Source organism: Dermacentor silvarum, chromosome 1 (assembly GCF_013339745.2).
Source record: "Dermacentor silvarum isolate Dsil-2018 chromosome 1, BIME_Dsil_1.4, whole genome shotgun sequence".
In the NCBI taxonomy this organism is placed as follows: domain Eukaryota; kingdom Metazoa; phylum Arthropoda; class Arachnida; order Ixodida; family Ixodidae; genus Dermacentor; species Dermacentor silvarum.
The window spans coordinates 110,787,453-110,808,398 of record NC_051154.1 but is presented as its reverse complement, the minus strand read 5'-3'; the positions used below and the strand labels follow the sequence as shown (position 1 = coordinate 110,808,398).

Here is a 20,946-nt window from a genome sequence, read left to right as displayed (position 1 = left end):
ACATCAGCCGGGCAACACTTATAAGCTTCCTCATTCTATTTGGTCACATACTCAGGGCTCAGATCCAACACACCAAATGGGTGGGACGCACGAGAAGGCTCACCAAACTATACCGCGTAAATCCAGTTAAGGCTTTCGGCTCCGCCCCAGCCGACCCAGCGGCAGAAACTAAGAAGCATGTAGCTGAAGTTGAGCATGGTCTCTGGCAGGATACTGCACTACAGAAGACAGCAATGCCCATCTAGTGCGCCCAAAAGGTAGCCATAGAGAAGGAGCCCATAGACAATAATTCCAGAGGCAGTGGCCTGCTGAGTGAAGCCGAAAGTGGAGTCTTCTGGACATGGTCACTGCGCTCCTAATTCACGGTGGGCCTTGATCCAACCTTCCCCCTGTAAAACAGCTATGAGGAAACAATCAATCATATTGTTATAGGATGTCCTGGGATTCTGCCTTCAGTACCGACGAACCTTGCCATCACCGAAGCCGCCCTGGCGGTCTCAGATGACAGCAAGGCGCTGGAAATGACGATGGCCTTTCACCCGGAGGTACATGACCCGCAGTGGGAAGCGGTGGAAGTGACTGGAATTTTCGTGGCGCTTCAGAGAATCCCATCACTGACGGTGAACGAGTTCAGTGATGAGAACCAATGCTTATGTGAACATAAAACGAGCCGGTTGCCCCCTTTTTAGTGTTTGCTGTTTTTCCTTTCTCCTCTCCGATATGTACCATTGTTTTTTTTTATTTAACCTGACTATTCTTATGAGTGGTTCTATGAGTGGTTCTTTTACTATTCATATGAGTTCAACCAGCCAACAGCGACATTATTTTGACCTGATAATGCACAATTTATGCCGTATGTTAGCTGTTCGCGGGTATTTGTCATCCTATAGAGATCACCTACTGCTACACATTATTTTTCCTTAGTTTATAGTTTTCACCATATTAGCACAGTGAAATATGTCACCGGTTTTGGGAATGTGTAATATGATGGTACCCTACATTTACCCGTCAATGATGTAGAAAATCTAAATTCAAATTTTTGGAAAAGGTATAAAGTGTCGCCTTAAAAGCAAGTGCTTTGCCTGAATGAACTTGGATGCTATATCCCGTCAGTTTTCTTGGTGTTTTGCGCCGTTTGTTCTTCCATATGAATGACAATTAGAGCCAGCCAAGATCTTGCTAGTGCTTATCTCTCCATTTACAGCATCTTTAAAGGCAAGCTTGAACAAAATGTTTGACCACATAAAAAGCCTAGTTTCAGGTGGTGCAGATATCAAGCAGCCTCCGTGCAAAACTTTTGATGTCTTAAATAGAAGTGGATGCATCACAAAAAGCTAGCAAAAATAGGCATTTCTGATACTGAAACTTGAAGAAAAGAAAAAGAAAGAAACGCCACCATTACTGCTCATCGGAACGAATGCTTGACTGAGAACACGTGGTTACTCGGGAGATGCTGGGACTAATGTCATATCTGCTAACCACAAGGTGCATGTGTCATCTGCTTAGGTAATAGAAAAATTATCCAATTATCAGCCCTGCAGTTTTGCCAAGATTGCTTCAGTAGTATAGACTACTCATCCATAACCAATTTAGCCAGCGAAGTTTCATTCCAGTTGGCCTTAACGTATGCAGCACATTTACTACCTTGCAAGAATGTACAGGTCCCTACCCATATCCAAACACACAAAGCAGAGACATATAGATCTTAGCTATATTGCAAAGTAGAAGAGGAGCTCACCTCGGGCTTCATAGTCATCTGACACAGACAGGTGCTCCTGGGAGAGAACCAGGCTGCGAACAAACATGTTGGAGTCCACCAAGTAGCCATTGACCAGCGTGAGTAGCTTCCGTTGCTATATGAGGATGGAGAAGTGCCGAGATAAGGAAATATCAAGAGTAAATTCCAATTCTCTTTCTTCTTACAGACTAAAATTTTTGCTGTCGTTTCTGGTACTGCTGCCTACTATCTGTGAACTAGAATATTTCATATGGCGTATTGCTGTCTCTGTTAGTGAGCAGGTCGCTTTTGCATAAAGATAACTTTGTTCATGTTTATAACGCACTATTAGTATTCGGCTACATTTCACTAGTGTTTGTTTTGAAAACCCCCTTGATTTTACTTCTGCAAGGGGCCAGACTTTAAACTGAAGTAGTGGGTTGAAAAAAGAAATTAAATTTAGTAAGGTTGGCACAATGACAAATGGGCTTAATTAGCAATCTGCATTATGACTACTATATTATGAGATACACATACTTAAAACGCTTTCTTTCCCTAAAAGCACACTTAAGTGGAGAATACTTTCAGGAAACCCTGGTGCATTGCAGTTTTACTCCCCACAAACCAAATTAAATTATGACGTTTTAGATCCCAAGTAGTCTTCCACAGCTACTCTGTGTTAACCCATTAAATGGCCCCGAAACACTAGTTATTAAAATTGAAAAATGCATTTGATGATAAAATAGACGTCAGAAACACTTCGCAGCAAAAAAGTACTTCAATGCGTTGAGCACAAGCTCCTATTGGCAATCAAAGATTGCCACTGATCCCCTTCGTGGTGCTTCCACTCCTTCTTCAATGCCTTGCACTGCGAATGCTACAGTGGAGAAGGGAGTGCCCACAACGTTTCGCCCACTGAACGTCACTGTGACGCGCAGTGTAAATTTGATTTTGAATGTTCACGAGGACACCACTGCTACCAATTTTGGTGCCTACAACGCACCAAACTCTTAGGCCATCCCTCAACTTGTGGTTGAGTTCACGGTGTCTCATCCCTTTGCTGTGCTATAGTGTACTAGATAGCTATACGCAGCTCCATTTTCTCGCAATGAGTGGCATAAGTAGCACATTTCCTTTCGTACTTATCCCTATGGCAATCGCAGAATTTCTCAAAGTCAAATGAATTCATGTTCGCACGTGCGATTATGTCGGCAGCGCTCACATAGGGTAAGCGATGGATGCCACACTGCGGACTCTCGTTGAAAGGATTCTTAACTTAACAAGCTTCGACCATGATGGCAACACACCTCGAAGGTGTGCAACTTGGGAAGCAGAAGACCTGTTCCAGTCTGATGTTGGTGCTTGGGCAGGCTTGCTATGCGCTTGGAGACACGTCACCCATGGGGACCACTCAGAGCATGCGCTTGTCCTCAGTGAGCCGCAGCGAGCTCAGCAAGCAGGCTCGTCGCAGCAGCCGTGGTAACTACACTACGTAGCAGACGTAGCTGCATACAACTCTGTGTATTGTTTGCTATGTGCATGACAAGGTGGAGTCCGCTCTCACGCTCATGTGCTCGAGTCAGGTACGGGCTCTGCTATGTCCTGCGCCAGCTTGACCGACTGATAGTAGTCACATTCAAATTGCACATTTTGAAGCACTGTCAATAGCTCAATACGAAGCGATGTCTGCCAAGGCGTCTAACCAGGAGCGGCCACGGGTGAGCGCGTGCTGGCAAGCGTACATGTGGTCTGACCTTATGTATCGTGTGGTTCGATGCTAGTTGAGTGCTCAAAACTAATCGATATTAGCAGGACCCATTGGCTATGGCCCCAATAAGCAGTGTGGCCAAAGGTTATTTCCTCCGCGGGCAGCTGTGGCCGAGTGTGAGCAGACGATAGTCAGCTTCTTCCAGAAGTACACAATTTTATTGAAATTGGAAACGCGAATTTCATGCACGCGTCATGTATGAGGCGTGCATGCAGCCGAGATGCTCTCTCACTTCCCTCTGGACACGCTGCACCATCTAGAGTCGCCAACCAATTATTCGGACATGCTTTATTATTCGGACAGCTCCACGGCACTGCCACTAACCCCAGGCTTAATGAATAAAAACAACCTAAATTTCGGGCACCTTAAAGCGCGCCGTGCAATAATTAGGACTCTGACTGCATGACCATGTGCTAATTTGGCCACCATCGAGCACAAATAACAATAGTTGATAATTCACTGGCATGGTTGTCGACCATGTCACTGGTGCCTCCTTGAAACCAAAACTAGCCACGCCTAGTTGATCTAGCAGTCGCTGATAAAGATTCGGTGCATGCTTTGACTGTACTTCTGCCTATCTGTAGTGACAGCATGACAATAATCGAGATATGGGCTGCAATTTTGTTGCGATGCCTTCCCCTCTATTCTATGCCACTTTTATCATCCACCGTTCATGGCCGGCTGATCCCATTGATAATGCTTGTGGAGTGTTGCTCTGACAACTGACAAAGTGTGAAATCGAGTAGCTTAAAAGGCATTGCTAGAAAATCAGGGCCACAGACTGTGTCTAGGCCAAAGGCAAGTGTATGTGCTCGCAGCAACGCATTGACAAACTTCATGTGACAATATCATGTGCTGGTCACGTGAAAGATAGCGTACTTGGCACTGTGCCAAGAATGCCATAGCTCATAGCTGCCAATGCATCTTGCGCTAGTCGCGCGAAATTGATGGTATCCCCGAAAGTGACGTCCGAGAATATGGCACACCCTTTTTTCACCCCTTGTGGAATAAAGTCACCTATTTTTGGATGAATCTGGTATTTAGGACTCCCAACTATTTGGACTTTTAGGTGGTCCTTGTAGGGTCTAAATTATCAGTTAGCGACTGAAAGAACGAAAGGGATAGAGCTTCCCAAGTGCCTGGTTTCTCGGACAAGTGTGACCGAGAAAGAAGACCGCTAGAGCTCACAAAAGGGGTTCCCATAGGAAAAAAAGGCTTGTACGCTAGGAACCAGCACGAACATTGGAAGGTGAAAGAAAAAAAGAAGGAAAAGAAAAGAAACCGCCGCAGCACAGTCCCCGTGTGGCGTATGTGTGAATTAGAGCACTGCACGGGCCCGGGCCGGCCCGAAAGCCCGGGCTTAAAGCCGCATTAAAGCCCGGGCCCGGGCCGGGCTCGGGCTTGAAGCCACGGGCCCGGGCCAGACTCGGGCCCGCTCATTGAAGGGCCTAAATAGGCCTTCGAACCACACGCGACCGTTATGCATTGCATGTTTCAATGTATTCTGTGCCAAGCTGAAGTGACACGTGCAAGATGACTGTCATCATCATCATCAGCCTATATTTATGTCCACTGCAGAACGAAGGCCTCTCGCTGCGATCTCCAATTAACCCTGTCTTGCGCTAGCCGATTCCAATTTGCGCCTGCGAATTTCCTAACTTCACCCCACCTAGTTTTCTGCCGTCCTGAACTGCGCTTCCCTTCTCTTGGTATCCATTCTGTAGCTCTAATGGTCCATCGGTTATCCATCCTACGCATTACATGGCCTGCCCAGCTCCATTTTTCCCTCTTAATGTCAACTAGAATATCGGTTATGCCCGTTTGTTCTCAGATCCACACCGCTCTCTTGACTGTATATCTTATCAGATGACTATATCTTATCAAAGAAAATAATAAAACAGATGAAGTTCTCATTTTTAACAGCGGAGGTGTTTCAGCCGGGTCTAATGTGTCCGCTGATTACAAAAATGTGGGCCGATCCTGGCAGCAGTGCAGAAAGGGTCCAAGCGCAACAGCACATACACCTGTGAACTAGCGAAGCTGAGCCTGGTTAAGTCTAGCTAAGAATGGTGGGGACTAATTGCATATCGATAGGAAATTGATAGCCAATTAATAGCTAGTCGATAATCGATCAATAATCAATAAATTCCCGAAAATGCTGGGGATGACTTTAGCCTAGCCCAAATACGTGGCCAATACCTTACGATAGCCAATCGACAGCCAATCAATAGCTAATCGATAATTGATCAATCAATAAATTCGGATAAGTTGGTAGTGTTTAACCTATCCCAAGTACGTGGCCAATATCTTGCAATAGACAATAGATAGCCAATCAATAGCTAATCGATAATCAATCAATAATAAATCAATTCAGGGAAATGCTGGGGATGACTTGGTAGTGCTTAGCCTAGCCCAGAAGCCAGGACTAGCTAGGTGCCCATCATCTCCGCTGTCTCTTTAGCATTGCGCCGCCAGTGCAAGCTACGCAAATTTTTTTTTTCTTTTCCGCAAAAACGAACATTGTTTCTGCGTAAGGAAAAATAAATTATACAAAGAACCACTCCTGAAACCATTTCCATGTTACCGCTTTTGCGATCGCACAATTACCAGTTTTAATACTATGGCATTACTTTAGGGCTAAGGCCAGTTACTTTGGTGCTTCAATGCATAAAACAGCGTTTTCCTCAAAAGGTTAACTGGAACGCCCATGCATTTCGTCGGACACTTTGAAAGTTAGTATATCGAAACTGGTTCAGTCCTGAGAAGTCGTTCGAAGTGGATACGCCTTGCGAACTCAGCGGCTATAATTCGTAGATTGAAAGATGTGCCGTAACATAATTAATTAAAAAGTTAATTCGCGTAATTATGTTAAATATTCAATTAGGCCATCAATGTCAGAATTAGCTTGGAACTACATAAAACAATTAGCATCCTTAGAGCGTCGTCGCATTAATGCAAACACAAGAAATCCTGAGATATGGTCCATTCCATACTTCAGAACACTCTATAAGCTTCAGTCGTTAATACATTACCTACCATTCACTTTGAACAGATACAAAAATGGCGGTAATTTTTCAGTAAGAAAGAACTCAGCTGACACTTTGGTCGCTTGTAGTGTATCTGATGTGATTATTATTCTGCCTTTGTGTATGGTTCTGAGTATATAATGTAAATCCTGTTTCGTTTTCTTAGCAAATGTTGATCTTGTAAAATTCAGTCTCATGCTATTTTGTATAGGTGGTGTTGCGTTGTTTTGTATAGCTAGTATTGTTATTGTAGTGTTGTTTAAAATTCATTCTGTTAAAAGTTTTTCCAATTCTGTTAACTCGCCGCGATGCACATATTCTTTGTCTTTCCGTTCATAGCTATTTCGTCTATGAGGAATTCCAGCGATAGCTGGAAATATATGTGAATTATTGTGCATGTGTGCACACTGTTCGCTGTACTATTGCCTTGCCTGGTCTTTTGGGTCACGTCAAGCTACATCATCATCATCAGCCTATTCATGTCCACTGCAGGACGAAGGCCTCTCCCTGTGATCTCCACTTACCCCTGTCTCCCGCTAGCTGTTTTCAACTTGCGCCTGCAAATTTCCTAACTTCATCATCCCATCTGGTTTTCTGCCGACCTTGACTGCGCTTTCCTTCTCTAGGTATCCATTCTGTAACCCTAATGGTTCACCGGTTATCCATCCTACGCATTACATGGCGTGCCCAGCTACATATGTCAAGCTACATATGTAGCTTTTAGTCCAAAATGACCGTCCAGCATGTAAACTGGACAATAAATTGATTTGATTCGATTGATTTCGTTGGACACTTTGAAAATTATTATCTCGAAACTGGTTTAGTCCTGAGAATTCGTTCCAGGTGGATATGCCTTGCGAACTCGGCGGCTATAATTCGTAGATTGAAAGATGTGCCATAAAATAATTATTTAAAACGTTAATTAGCATAATAATGTTAATTCTTGAATTAGGCGTTTTGATTTCTCGTGGAAATAATGGTCACCTCATCGAGTAGTTTAGATCAAGGATTATAATTGCGCTATCTGCCACAGGCAATCTTTAAAAATTTGGTTCAGCTAAAATGAAACGCCCTGTATATTTGCATGCTAAATGACATCATAGAACTATATCGTACAAATCAAGGTAAGTGCATGCGCACCACCAGAAAAATAGTAGCACAGGCAATGGGCCGGATTACTGATGTTCCCGTGGGAGAAACAAAGATTTCGGCCTTTTATTGCTTATATACTGCAGCTTATTAAACCTCTAGAAGGTGAGGCTGACAGATACGGCACAATCTGTAAGTAAAAAAAAAAAGAATTTTTTTTTTCTTACAGGCCGGGCCTGGTCATGCACACATGGGCCCTAGCTAAGCTTAGTAATGAACGCCCGGGCCCGGGTCGGGCCCGGGCTTGGAACCACGGGCCCGGGCCGGGCCCGGGCTGGTCTCGGCCATGTACGCCCGGGCCCGGGCCGGGCTTTGTATTACGGGCCCGGGCTGGGCTCGGGCCTCGTAAAGCGGGCCCGGGCCGGGCTCGGGCCGAAAAATCAGGCCCGTGCAGTGCTCTAGTGTGAATATATATTCAGACAAGATTGTTTCATTATTTCTGACCTGGGTTTACTCTGCCTACCACTGAACAAATTTAAATGATTTTTTTTGTCATTGCAAAATTGGCACATACGTAGAGACACATACCCAGTAACCCTAGTTGGTGTTATCATAGAAGAGCGGCACATACCCATCTGCACAGTCCCAGTAGCCCAAAATCACATCAAAGGCATTTTTACAGCGAAGCTGTATACCTCTACCAGCCAAGGAAATTTCCATGTCGTTGGTGTAAGCAAAAACACCGCATATCCACGGGGTAAATGATGATGAGTGGGCGAAGCTCCGGAGGGAATCATCGGTAAACCGTGAATCTTCCGTGTAATTCGCCCAGTATCGCCGCACTAAATCGAACGATTTACTTCCACCAATGACACGCGCCATATGTGACGTCATTCCTATTTTATAACAGCGCCCTTCATTATAATTGCACCATCTCCCGCTTAAGGGGACGCTAGCACAAACGCGTTAGAAACGTGCAGTACTCTCTAGTAAGGGGGAGAGGCCATAGCGTCTTACGCAGCCATTTACACATGCCGGAATGTGCACCGCGTTTGACGCCATCAGCGTTTATGAATACGGGGGTAAGGCGGAGAGGCCACAGCGTCTTACACCAGCTTCCTACACGGGCCGTAACGCGCTAGCACAAACGCGTTAGAAACGTGCAGTCTTTCGTTAATGTTGGGTATTTATTGTCATCGTGGTGCGTGTGTCCATGTGCGCTTCGTGGCGTAGTGGTTAGTGCCGCGCGTTAGGAAGTGAGGGGTCCCTGGTTCGATTCCGCGCTACGGACACAACTTTCGGAAAATTTTTTTTTCATAAAAGTAGACGTGGCTACCTACTACGACGACGACTACTACTACATACTACAGAGGAGGGACAGACCCACACCCTAAGGAGCTTCGCCCCTAAAAAAGCATTGGCTCGAGCATCGCCGTTTTCTTCCGCAGCTGGCTCGTTGGTGCCCCTCGGTTTGCGCTTGTGCCGTTAGATGGCGTACTCGGCACACGCTCGTTAAAGCCCCTATATATAAAAAGTAGCACCATTCTTAGATGATGCCGCCACCGCGCTCACCCCGGCGGTTCCTCCTCGCCGCCTCCGGTTGCCCCAGCCTTCTCCACTCCCATTGGCCAATTCGTGTCACGTGGAAGCACATGTTGCGCTTCTGTATATTTCTTTCTTTCCAGCGCGCTCCTACTGCCATTCTCGGGCCTGTGCGACGAAAGTGCTGTGCGCACAAAGGGATCAAACGTTGTGATCAAGAACTTCGTTGTGATGGCATGCTGCTGCGCCTGAAGTTGCCGCAACCGACAAGGTGCGGGCTAAATGCTTTTTTTGTTTACCATCCGGCGAACGCAAACGCTAGCTGCACACTTGGTATTTGCGCCGTCTCGCATCGTCGCGTTGCTACTTCCAAAACGGCATTATTAAGGCCAGGTTACTGACTGACGAAGCAAAATCGCACCTCAATAACTGCTCCGCAGGGCGCGATCCAAGTTTTCCTTGGATTTCCTCTGGTAGCGCGTTAGCTGTCGTCTGCCACGGCAGGCCCGACGTACGCGGCGCCACTCTCGATATAGCGCTTCGATCTCGCTGGCCGCGCCGAGCGCGACAGCGGAACAGAGGAGGAGGGAAGCGGCTGGCGCTACTTTTTATATATAGGGGCTTTAAGGCTCGTGCTACTGCTCCCGTGTTTGTCGTCTGCTGCTTCCCCAGCTGGCTGCGTTGCTGCTAATCATTCCAGCGTAGAATTTCACTTCTCTTCTGTCGTCATAATGGGGAGGCCGCGTTTACTAGGGTATATGAGCCATTGCTTAAGGGGGTATCAGCCATTCATGAGCAATTGACGATGTGTACAAACGCGTTCGAGCAACGCCGCCGCGAACGCACTCGGGAAAGGGCTCGTTGTCGACGTGCCGATTCTAGCGTGAGGGCTTCTGAAGCCCAGGCAAAACTTCAGCGAAGAGCCGCGGACCCTGAGTTGAGGGAGCGCGATGTTGAGGCCAAACGTCTTGCCTTCCAGGAACCCGACAACGGTGGTGCACGCCTTGGCAATACTAGCTCCAACTTCCTTGGTGCGATGGCCAAGTTTCAACGTGAGTTTCTGAACAAGAACATTCATGATAGACATGTTTGGTTGGGTGATGCCCAACTACGATACGCTCATTCTCATCGTGGGGGCAATCTTCACTACAGCAGACCCACCATAGTCACAGCTTCGCTGGCTTCCATCTTCAGAGTAGTGGAAGGGCTCTGAATTTTTTCTTACTACTTTAAAGCAATTAGCATTTTTAGGGTACTACACACACTTTCCAAGACGAACTGTGTATGTATCTACTATCTATCTACCTATCTATCTTATCTATGTATCTAATCGTTTTCCTGCCAACCGGGGTCACTGGGTAGACTATGGTCGAATGGTTAGAGCATCGGGCTGCTGTGCTGAGGGAACAGGCTTTCAAACCGACCAACTTGGGTCAGTGGGTATGTGGCATGTGTACCTATGTGTCGGTCTTCAACGAACCTCTTTTGCAGCAACATGGGTCACTGGGGATGCAGAACTGGGTATGTGGCATTGGGTACGTACCGCTCTTCAATGGATCTCTATGGTGCCAACTTGGGTCACCGGGTATGTGCCAGTAGGTGTGTGCTGCTCTTCAGTTAACCTCTTTGACGCCTACTTGTGTCACTGGGTATATATATACCACTGGGTATGTAAACTTTCAATGAACCTCTTTGATGCCAACTTGGGTAACTATGAGCCACATTGTATGTGCCGCTCTTCAATTGTAAAAAAAATCATTTAAAATTTCTCTGCTGCTTGGGCGGAATCGTACCTGTGTCATATATATTCGGAAAAACTTGTCTGAATGCATATTCACAAAAGTGTCACGCACAGACTTTGTGGCGCTGCCGCTGAATCACGCACAAGAGATGAATCCGGCTGCATACACGACTCATATATAACGTGTCTCTGTGGCAGCAATACGGTGTGTCACTACACCGCTTTAATGCTAATTGCATTAACGTGAACATTCTTGTGAGGTGGGTTCTGCAAAAATATTTTAAGTGCTGGAGAAGTGATTGGAGGTGTTTCCCAACAGAAGTTGTGAAAAAGCTAGGGATAGTACACACCACAGAGGTTTATTCAAAGACTTTTTGAGGTACTAATGTGAAAGCCCCAACTAGCTCAAACCAAGATTCTGCACATGACTGACTTCGCTTTGCCCCTCACTAGACTCACTTAGAAGCACCTAGACATCTGGAGTTCACATTGAGTGATCGGGTGTAAGCCCCCTGAATAAGCTAAAGGGAGCGACATTCCTCCTGTCTTGGCCCCCCCTTTTCCGAGTCCACTTGCTACACGTGCCTGTCCTCACAGCTCACTCTCTCTCAGTTTGCACTTCTTCACTGTGGCGATTGCGCTGCGCAGCAATGCGATCCCGACAATTTCTGAATTCGCAATCGCCTTGATCGTAGGGCTGTGCACCGAGATCAAGAGCAACTGTCATAACGCCGGTGCGAGTCAAAACAAAAGGTGCAACCAGCAGTACAGTCCACTTTCTGTGCAATTTGCCACAGCAATTTGCTTTAGTATCAAAATGCTACAATTGGCACAGGATTCCAATGAGTGCTCTGAAAATTATCTGCAATAAAATAAATCGACCCTGGGGGAGTCACATTTGATGAAAAATATTGACCCTCAATGGTTAAGAATGGTGTAGTGACAATGGGTGCTAGGGGGACGTTAAGGAGATTATCTCACATGATACTGCACTTTGACCCTTAAGGGGGGACACGGGTCTTAGAGATAAAAAAAAAAAGGCGGAAACATCATTTAAATGTTATTTTTGGATTCTACGTGACATGCATAATCTCAAAAATTTTCATGTGTCTTGGATGAATAATTTAGTCGTAACAGCATGTTAGATTACATCAGCGAGCTGAATTTTTACCAATAAATACGCAAGAAAGGGGCTTTTTCTATGCTACGCCATTCTACATTTCCCATCGCAGCCATCCTGGTCTTGTTTGTAAGAGCAGCATCTCATCTTCAATTTTCCGCTACTGTTGGCTGCCCTTGCTTATTCGCTTTCCAGAAAAAAAATTTGTGATCAAGACGTACCAATGCGCGCCATTCGATTGGCCAAGCAGCGTTCCTGTCTTCTGCTGCATGGTATCAGCATGCATAATATAATCTTGCTGTAGTTGCTAGTTCCACATTAAGCGTAAATTCGGGAAATGGGTGCTGGCAACTCGCAATGACTCAGGACATCTAAGACGCCGGACTCCCTGCACTTGGTGGTTTGGTCGGCAAGCCCACCACAATAGGCTTAATAGACGTACCAGACTAGTGAACTCTTCAGCTGCTAAAACCTTTGCGAACAGTGGCCATTTGCGCTGCGACAAATTTGGCAGCCTCATAAGCTAAAACACGAAGCAGAAGCGAGACTACAGCCAAAGCCCAAAAGTTTCTTGCAAAATGATCACACTTCCTTTAATTCCTTCCTTACCGCTAGAAATTTGCTCATTTTCGGTGATTTTATGCTTGAACATTTTATTTCAATACGTATGATTCGCAACGTATACAGTAGAACCTCGCTGATATGTTCCCACTTAATACGATTGCCCGGCTCCTACGTTCGCAATCACAAAAAATAAACGTAACCCTATAGAGGAATGTGTTAATACGTTCCGGTTAATACGGTCACGGAAAATACGATTATTTGGCAGCAACGTTCAGCATTGCAGCAAACTGCGGTCGTATGATACGTTCTGGAGCGAAAAATTATCATTCAGGTGTGAAAAAAGGCCGCTCTCAAGCGCTTGCGAAGCGCTAAGTGGCAGACTCCCCCCCCCCCCCCCTCCGCGACTTCTCCGCATTGCTCGTTTGCCCGAAGTGACGAAGCGCAGCAGCAGCAGCGAGCGAATTGACCTTTGCACTACCTCGCCCCTCGCTTCAACCCGAACTACTAAGCAGCGAAAACAGCGTGTGGCGGACTCCCCGTCGCAGATTGCTTTCAAGATAGGAACAACGCGATCGTATCGCCGAAGTGGATCGTCGCAGAATAGACACTCTGTTTTGGTCCACTGAAACCCTTCCATGTTGCTTTGCTGGCAAAAATTCTCTCCTTCTGTTTGCGCCAGTACCGCACGCAAGTTTCGGGTTCCCCGAATGGTACTGCACATTTAGTGTCGTACTCGATTCTAACACGCACGCGCAGCTATATTTTTTGGCTCCGCCGCACTAGAGTGTACTAGATTGGGGGAGTGAGTCCAACGAAGCTGAGGCTTTTTTTTATTGAAAAGTTGGTTGCGCCACCGTCACTTTCTCCCGAATGAGTGGCCCCGCCCGCCGGCCGGACGCTTGTCGCGTCGGAGACCCTACCGCAGCTGCATGGAGCTTTACAGGAGGATACTCGGTGGCAGCAACACTGGTGTTATTCCCCACCGATCTTTTGTAAATAAAATGGAAAAACAGCGGCAGAAAGAATGCAAACGATGCAACAACAACGGTGTATCGAGCAGACGACAGCTACTCAGCCCGTGAGCTCGCCAATGGGCACTGCCGAAACAGCTGGAGCCAACGTTTATTGGCCAGAGATTCAGAAGAAGTGCGGCTTTCGGCGTCAGACTGCAGCCGAGGATACGAAGCGCAGCAAGGACGACCCCGTGGCGTGCGACTACGACATGGATGAGGAATTCCAGTTCACTGGCGCCGATGTGCCCTTCGCAGAGTTCGTCGCGATTGACAACGATGTCCCGACTTGCGACTCGCGAAGTGTCGCCGAGATCGTAGCGGAGGTGGTGGGGGACGCCTGAAGACGGCGGTGAGAACGAAGGCTTGCGCCCACCGGCTACCTTCGCCGAAGCACTTGCTGGCCTGGAAGCCTTACAAAGCTTCTTTCGCACGAAAGACAACGAAAATGCGGAGAAGAGTCTTCAATGTGTGCAAAAGGAGTTGTTCCTGTACAAGGGTGAGACGCACCAGCAGAAAATAATTATGTTTTGCAAGAAATAAATGTTTTCTGCCCTTGCACCTCAATATGGGCTTGTCAGCTTCAATTTTTACTCGATTCGGATCGTACGTTTATTTTCCACATATTTTTTGAAACCGTATGAACGAGGTTCTACTGTACTGTGAAACATAAACTTGTAACCTAAACATTGGTGTTTTGAATGGTAGTAAAGTAGAAATAATTGCTCAGAGAGTTTGACAATTTTTAAGTGAAACTTCAGAGAAGCACCTTAAGGAGCAGGAATTTGCTAGCTTTAAAAGTATGAAGAGTAAAAAAAATTTGAAAAATATAAAATATGCGCATTGCTCTTGGTTCTCATTTTCTGTAAGTTAGACCACACAAGAAAAAAGCAAAAAAAAAAATAAACGCAGATTTAATGGTCTAAATACAGTATAGACCACTTATAACGTAACCGCTTATGTGCAGGACCGGATATAGTGCGGTCTTTTCAGACTCCCGTTAATTTTCCCATAGCACTCCATGTATACACCTATCGCTTATAGTGCAGTTGCGGGAAACGAAATACCGGTTACAGTGCGGCTGCCTGGGAGTACGGAAGTCGGCGGAGACGGCGAACGCTCCCCTCAAACGGGTGCCCCAAGGAGTGCTCGAGGAAGAGAGAGAGACGAAGTGGAGGAGAAAGGCACGTGGTGCGAACGAACAGCCAGTGAGGCTGAAACCAGAATCTTGAGTGCGAGTCATGAAATATCACAGCGCGCATAGCGAGCGAGGGCCACGAAACTGCCAATGCCGCCCAACGCTTGCTTCACAATAACGGCAGTAAACGAAACTTCAGGGAGCGGGCGGCGCCGGCACGGCACGGCGAAGGGCGCACGCGGAGACCGTGGAATGTGAGGGAGGAGGGCGGCAGGGAAGCGGATTTCGCCTCGGCAACTCCGCCACTTTGGTGGTTCCCCTCGCCCTCCCTCGTAGCTCCCACACTTTCGACTGTCACCGTGCGCGCCCGCCGCCGCTACAGACGGCCCGGCGCCAGCTCCCCGAAGTTTAGTTTTTTGCCATTATCGAGAAGCGGGCGTTTGCCGGCGTGGGCAGTTTCGTTGGCCGGCCTGGGACAGCGCCGCTGCTTCCCTCTGCGCCGTAGCCGCAGCGTGCAAGGTCAACACGTGACTAGAAAGTAGAGGAAGCATAAAGGAGAAAAAAGGGTTCACTGCCATTTTCTACGCATGGCTACGGTACGGTAGCGTGGCTGAGACGTCGGCACGTACACGCATGTTCCGGCGCAACGCAGAATCGGCGACCTTGCCATTTGAGAGAGGGTGAAATTTCCGCCGCATTTTTTTTTCTTTCTTCTTTTTTTTGTTTCGTTCGCGCGCTACATTGAGGGGTCTCTCCTAAGCTTTTACTCTATGGCGGTGCCGGAGCAATGCCGGTCGGAGGCGCCACCGCATGAATTATTTCGAATTAACGAGATTCGACTGTAAATTGAATGCAAACGTTCTAGCCGCATTCCTCGACTGTCGCATACGTGTGGTGGCTCGGTGCACATGTTTTCCATATGTGCGGTGCACATGTTGAAAATTGTTGATTTGGTTATAGTACGGTACCGCTTATAGTGCGGATATTCGCGACTCCGGCGACTTACGTTATAAACGGTCTACACTGTATTGGCCATAGTGATGCCTATGCTATGCGAGAAAGTTGGGGCTTCGCAAACGTGAAAACAGGTATCTGCCTATTGTGCAGGGAGCGTTTGTTTTGACTCATTCCAGCAAGCACCTAGTTACTTTTTTACAGCATTCTATAGGCTCTCGAAGCAATGGTTGTCAGGTTGGGAAGCATCCACAAGCTTCTTCCTACTTGATTACTGTGTTCGATCAGATTTTCTATCGTGCATCTTGATCTGGCGCTGCAGCCTTCAAGCGCTTTGTACAGTATTTACAGTAAAACTCCGGTGATACGATCACGGCTAGTACAAATTTCGGTTTGATACGAATTCATAACATTCCTCGGCCGAAATACATTGCTCTCAATACTAAAAAAAAAAATTGACTGTTACAAACGCGTTGCCGCGCCGCTGCGGATCATACGAATGCGTGAGCAACAGCGGCGGCTGAGCCAGTGGAGCGATCGGCACAGACAAGCCAGCACAGCGGGATCTATAGTTGCCAAGGAACTGGCCACGCTACTTGGCTGCGCATTCTCTCATTGGTCCCCACGTCGAGCGGACCAGACCACATCACAGCCAAGCTGATGCTTTGACCAGCGAGAAAGACGACGCGGACTGCTGCAGCAATGATGACTGCGGCAGCAGTCACGACGGCCAAAACGCTCCCTGCACTCGACAAGTTGAGGCGTTCAGCGGTGTGCGAAAACATTCGTGAGGTAAACAGCGTGCACTTTTACGCCTTCCAGAAGGCGATACACACGGATAGTAGAACACAGATAGTAGAACCCTGTTGATACGTTTTTCAAGAGACCGCGAGGGGGGGGGGGGGGGGGAGGCGGAGCAAAGATTGCGATACCAAATTAGTAGATAGCTGTATGAAGCAAGGATAGCAGTTTTATGGGCTGTATAAACTAGTAAGTATAGGCATACTAACTAAATTAACAAGCACGGTGTCACGCGCGCACAGGTGAACACGAACCCATCTTGCCCGATGACAACGGTGGAGTAAAGAAGCGCGGCAGCAGCAGCTGTCTCTCGCTTCAACGCGAAAGGCTGATTCACACTATGCCAACATGACAACGATTTTGGTCTGCTGACTTATGACCACAGCAGTTTACAGGACGGAAAACGCTGTGGCCAACGGTTTAAAGGATGGAAAACGCTGTCACCAACAGTCGGCAGACCAAAATCGGGGCCTTGTCAGCGTAGTGTGAATCAGCCTGAACTAAACATCGAAAGCACTAGCAGCGCATACTAAGCTATCCGGCACTAGGTGCGCTTTGTCAACATCGCAGATCGTTTTGAAGATGAGGCCCATGCAGGCTCGCACTTTGCGCACGTCGCAGATCGTTTTCAAGATACGGCCATGTGATGCGGCGGCCACGCTGTATCAGCAATGTGCTGGTCACTTGTTGCAACACACCGGTACCTTGTTGCAACGTACAAGCTGGCTGTACCGCTAAATTTATGTGACCGCCACATTCAAGCGCAATGCAAGATGCAGGAAAATTACAGATGGGCGACGAATCAAGGGAAATCAATGTAGGATTTAGGTTGGGACCGCGACAACGCGACATAGCAGCCGGGAAAACGCAGCAGCGAGGAAAGTAGCAACGGGGTTCCACTATTAAGAATTTTTCTGCTAAAAATTGTGGGAATCCTCGGGTCCCATAACCGCCGCACGGGCAGCGAACGTCGCGTCAAGCGCATGCGTGCCAGGGAGAGTTGGGAGAGGGGAAACTTTCCTTCTGCGGGCGGCGCGCGGGAATCGCAAGCGCTATCAGCGCCACCGGGTGGGTCACGTGAGATCCCGCTGATATCGCCCGGGTCTCTTTGGTCCCTAGCAAGCGGCGATGGCGGAAGTCTCCGCCGCCGCTCCCGTATTCCCGCACGTGGTTAGTCAACCGCGTTCTTGCCGCGGCCCCCCCGTATTCCCCAGTTGGTAAGTCGGAAGCCCTTATTTACCTAGTGTATTATTCTCTTCGAGGGAACTCTCAGCGATGTCAACTATAGCTAGCTGGCCGGCTCGAAGTGTTAGTTGCACTCGTAATAAATGCTTTCCGAGTGTACACGTGGTTGTCGTCTATTGTTTCCTCGAGCTTGTACCGGACCGCGGTTGATGCGCAGGCATGCGCCAACCGCGGGGCTCGGTGTGTCGAGGCAGAGGGCCGTTGGCATCCCCCCATATCCCGACATTTTGGCGTTCCCAACGTGGGGCAAGCTCTTGGAAAACGGGACGACGATCGGTTCGGATGCGAGGAAGCCTGAAGGCTTTGTCCGGACCAGCGTTAGGCCTCAGCCGAAGGCGTGATTGCTAGCTAGATCTGTGTGTGCTTTCTTGAGGGCGAGTTAACGCTGCGCCAGTGTCGCCGAACTCGTGTAGACGCTGAGATTTGCAGCAAGTTTTCTTTTAAGGGTACGCCCGAAGCGAGTGAGTGCAGCAGCCGGCGCGGTGGTCGATTTTCCCTGTACATATGTAAATAGCCTCCTTTCTGTATCTTTGGCTTTGGGAGCTGGGCGCCGGAAACGCTGGCTAGGACGTCAGCGGGGCGCAGTCCCAGGAGTCGGCTCGAAAGCTGCGGGTTGAGCAGCGAGCGGGGACCACTTAGCTAGGCCTGCATCTCCTCGCGGCGGCTCATTGGAACCCTTTATGGGTCTTTTGTGGCATTGGTATCCGTCATGGACGCGATTAGGCCTAAGGCTCTGCGGAGCTGCCGGTCGCATGTTCGAAGACGACCATGCCGTGACATTAGCGGGTGCAACCGGATTCGCTAGTTCTACTATACTCGCCCGAGCGGAGAAACCTCGTTCGAAATAGAAAGCTTATTTTGTTCAGAAGAACTCAATATTTTGCGGGCGGAATAACCGAAATCTCGGGGGACCAGAGAGCGCTTTGTTCATACGAGCATCGCCCACTTTCGCGCTGAATCGGACCGGAAAAATTCGGTCGAGGCGAATAACTTCATTCAAACGAACTGGATTGTTTTTTTTTTTTCTCGGTGCCGCATAAAACTATGCGGTAGACGGGTGGTTCAGCATCGTGTCAGACGGCCGACGCTGCGGCGGCCTCTACTGCCTTAATTCCAAGTGTTTGTGGAGTGCATTTGAGCGACTTTGCAGAACGAGTGAAGCCGTCATGACTTGGTATTGCTGCCATGGTCCACGTCTCTGCCTGCTGTCTCGGCCCCTCCCTGTTCGCGGCCCGATGCAGCAGCCACGAGGAGGGAGGCCTGCCATCATACTCCCACGAGGGTACGTCGGTGCGAGGTTCATCGTGCCGGCGCGCGCGCCGCTTCGAGAAAGTCCTGACCCGCTGTTCCCGGGTGGACATTGCGGCGCGCATCTGGAAAGCAAGCCATCTTCAGCCCCCGTCATCGTCAACCACTGTGACGGCTGCTACATGTGGGCGGCCGCCACACAGGACTGTGCTGCCTATCAACGTGGATTCGGACATTTCCTGCCGGAGTTTACCATCGCATCTGCCCGGATACTTTGTCAATACGTTGTTCCAACGATTTCTCTGCCGTAGGGCAATATTTAAGGGTGGAGGGATGTGGGAATCCTCGGGTCCCATAACCGCCGCACGGGCAGCGAACGTCGCGTCAAGCGCATGCGTGCCCGGGAGAGTTGGGAGAGGGGAAACTTTCTTTCCGCGGGCGGCGCGCGGGAATCGCAAGCGCTATCAGCGCCACCGGGTGGGTCAGGTGAGATCCCGCTGATATCGCCCGGGTCTCTTTGGTCTCCAGCAAGCAGCGACGGCGGAAGTCTCCGCCGCCGCTCCCGTATTCCCGCACGTGGTTAGTCAACCACGTTCTTGCCGCGGCAAACGCCGCGGCCCCCCCGTATTCCCCAGTTGGTAAGTCGGAAGCCCTTCTTTACCTAGTGTATTATTCTCTTCGAGGGAACCCTCAGCGATGTCAACTATAGCTAGCTGGCCTGCTCGAAGTGTTAGTTGCAGTCGTAATAAATGCTTTCCGAGTGTACACGTGGTTGTCGTCTTTTGTTTCCTCGAGCTTGTACCGGACCGCGGTTGATGCGCAGGCATGCGCCAACCGCGGGGCTCGGTGTGTCGAGGCAGAGGGCCGCTGGCATCCCCCCATATCCCGACAAAATAAATTAATTTATTCTTGAGTTTCTGTACGTTTTGATGATACGAATTTTGGGTGATATATTTTACGCCACTCCGTGAGATTTGTATCACCCAGGTTCTACTGTGTACACATATATGTTAAAAATAGACTGCTAGGCAAGCTTCTACTGACGTATGGTCTGAAATCGACTGATGGTCAAACTGAAAACGACAGGAAGGATTACTTGTACAGTGGAACCCTGATTATACGACTTTCTCGGGACCATAAGAAAATGTAAGTAAAAGCTCGTTATTCTAATTTCACAGGGACGCTTAAGGAGTTCGAATTAAGCTGAATTCGAACTAATGAGTCATTGAAAAACAGCCAGAATTGAGACCAGGTTGCTAGAAAGCACTTGTAACTCATGATATTTATTGAGAAAAATAATCTGTGATCACTTCTTGCATTTTTTCTGCAAGCGATGGTCATCAGTTTGTCTTCCAAAGCACGAAAGTGACGCAGAGCTTCATCTTCACCCACCTTGAAGTTGAAAAAGGCACGCAACACTGAGTGCCTCCATTACAGTAGCCGACGGATTTTTCGGACTTGATGGATATTCCGGACTTCATATATGCTCCATCAGGGTTCCCATAGAGCTAATGCAATTTTGCGACCAATTTTACGGACCAATTTAGGCCCCAAAGTTTGATTTTGCGACCTAAATCACTCGTTCCCAGCCCCACTACCCGATCCTGGGGGGCCGCCGCCATGTTGGATTTTCCGCTGGCTTGGCCAGGCCGCCTCCTAGATAGCACAAGACCGGTGCACTTCAATCCGTGACGTCATGCTACCTTGCCTGACTACCATAGAATCTAATGGGGATGCTCCCGAGTAAGACGAGCTCCCGAGTTAGACGTCAGCGCTTTCGTCACGCCGGGCTTGGCAATGGAAATTTCGGTTCAAGTAGCATGATGTCATAAAGCAGAGTGCACAGGCCTGCTATCCAGCAGGCACTGGCCACGCTTGGCTTTCAGTGGCCCGCTCTATGGCCTCCAAGATTGGGAGCGTATGCTATCAATAGAGAGCTCCCGTCATCCTAAAGTCTCGAAGGCCATGCCTGCTTTTCCTTGA

The 20,946-nt window shown here is 48.4% G+C and overlaps 1 protein-coding gene across 2 annotated transcripts in view; it reads right to left on the bottom strand.

The window, feature by feature from the left end:
* Positions 1–20,946, bottom strand: part of LOC119434937 (short transient receptor potential channel 4-associated protein-like) — a 142,194-nt gene that overhangs the window by 21,012 nt on the left and 100,236 nt on the right. For both annotated transcript variants that reach the window (XM_037701949.2, XM_037701942.2), the window contains one exon: positions 1,739–1,853. In XM_037701949.2, coding sequence (XP_037557877.1) covers positions 1,739–1,853 — 115 coding nt within the window. The remainder of the gene's footprint in view (positions 1–1,738; positions 1,854–20,946) is intronic.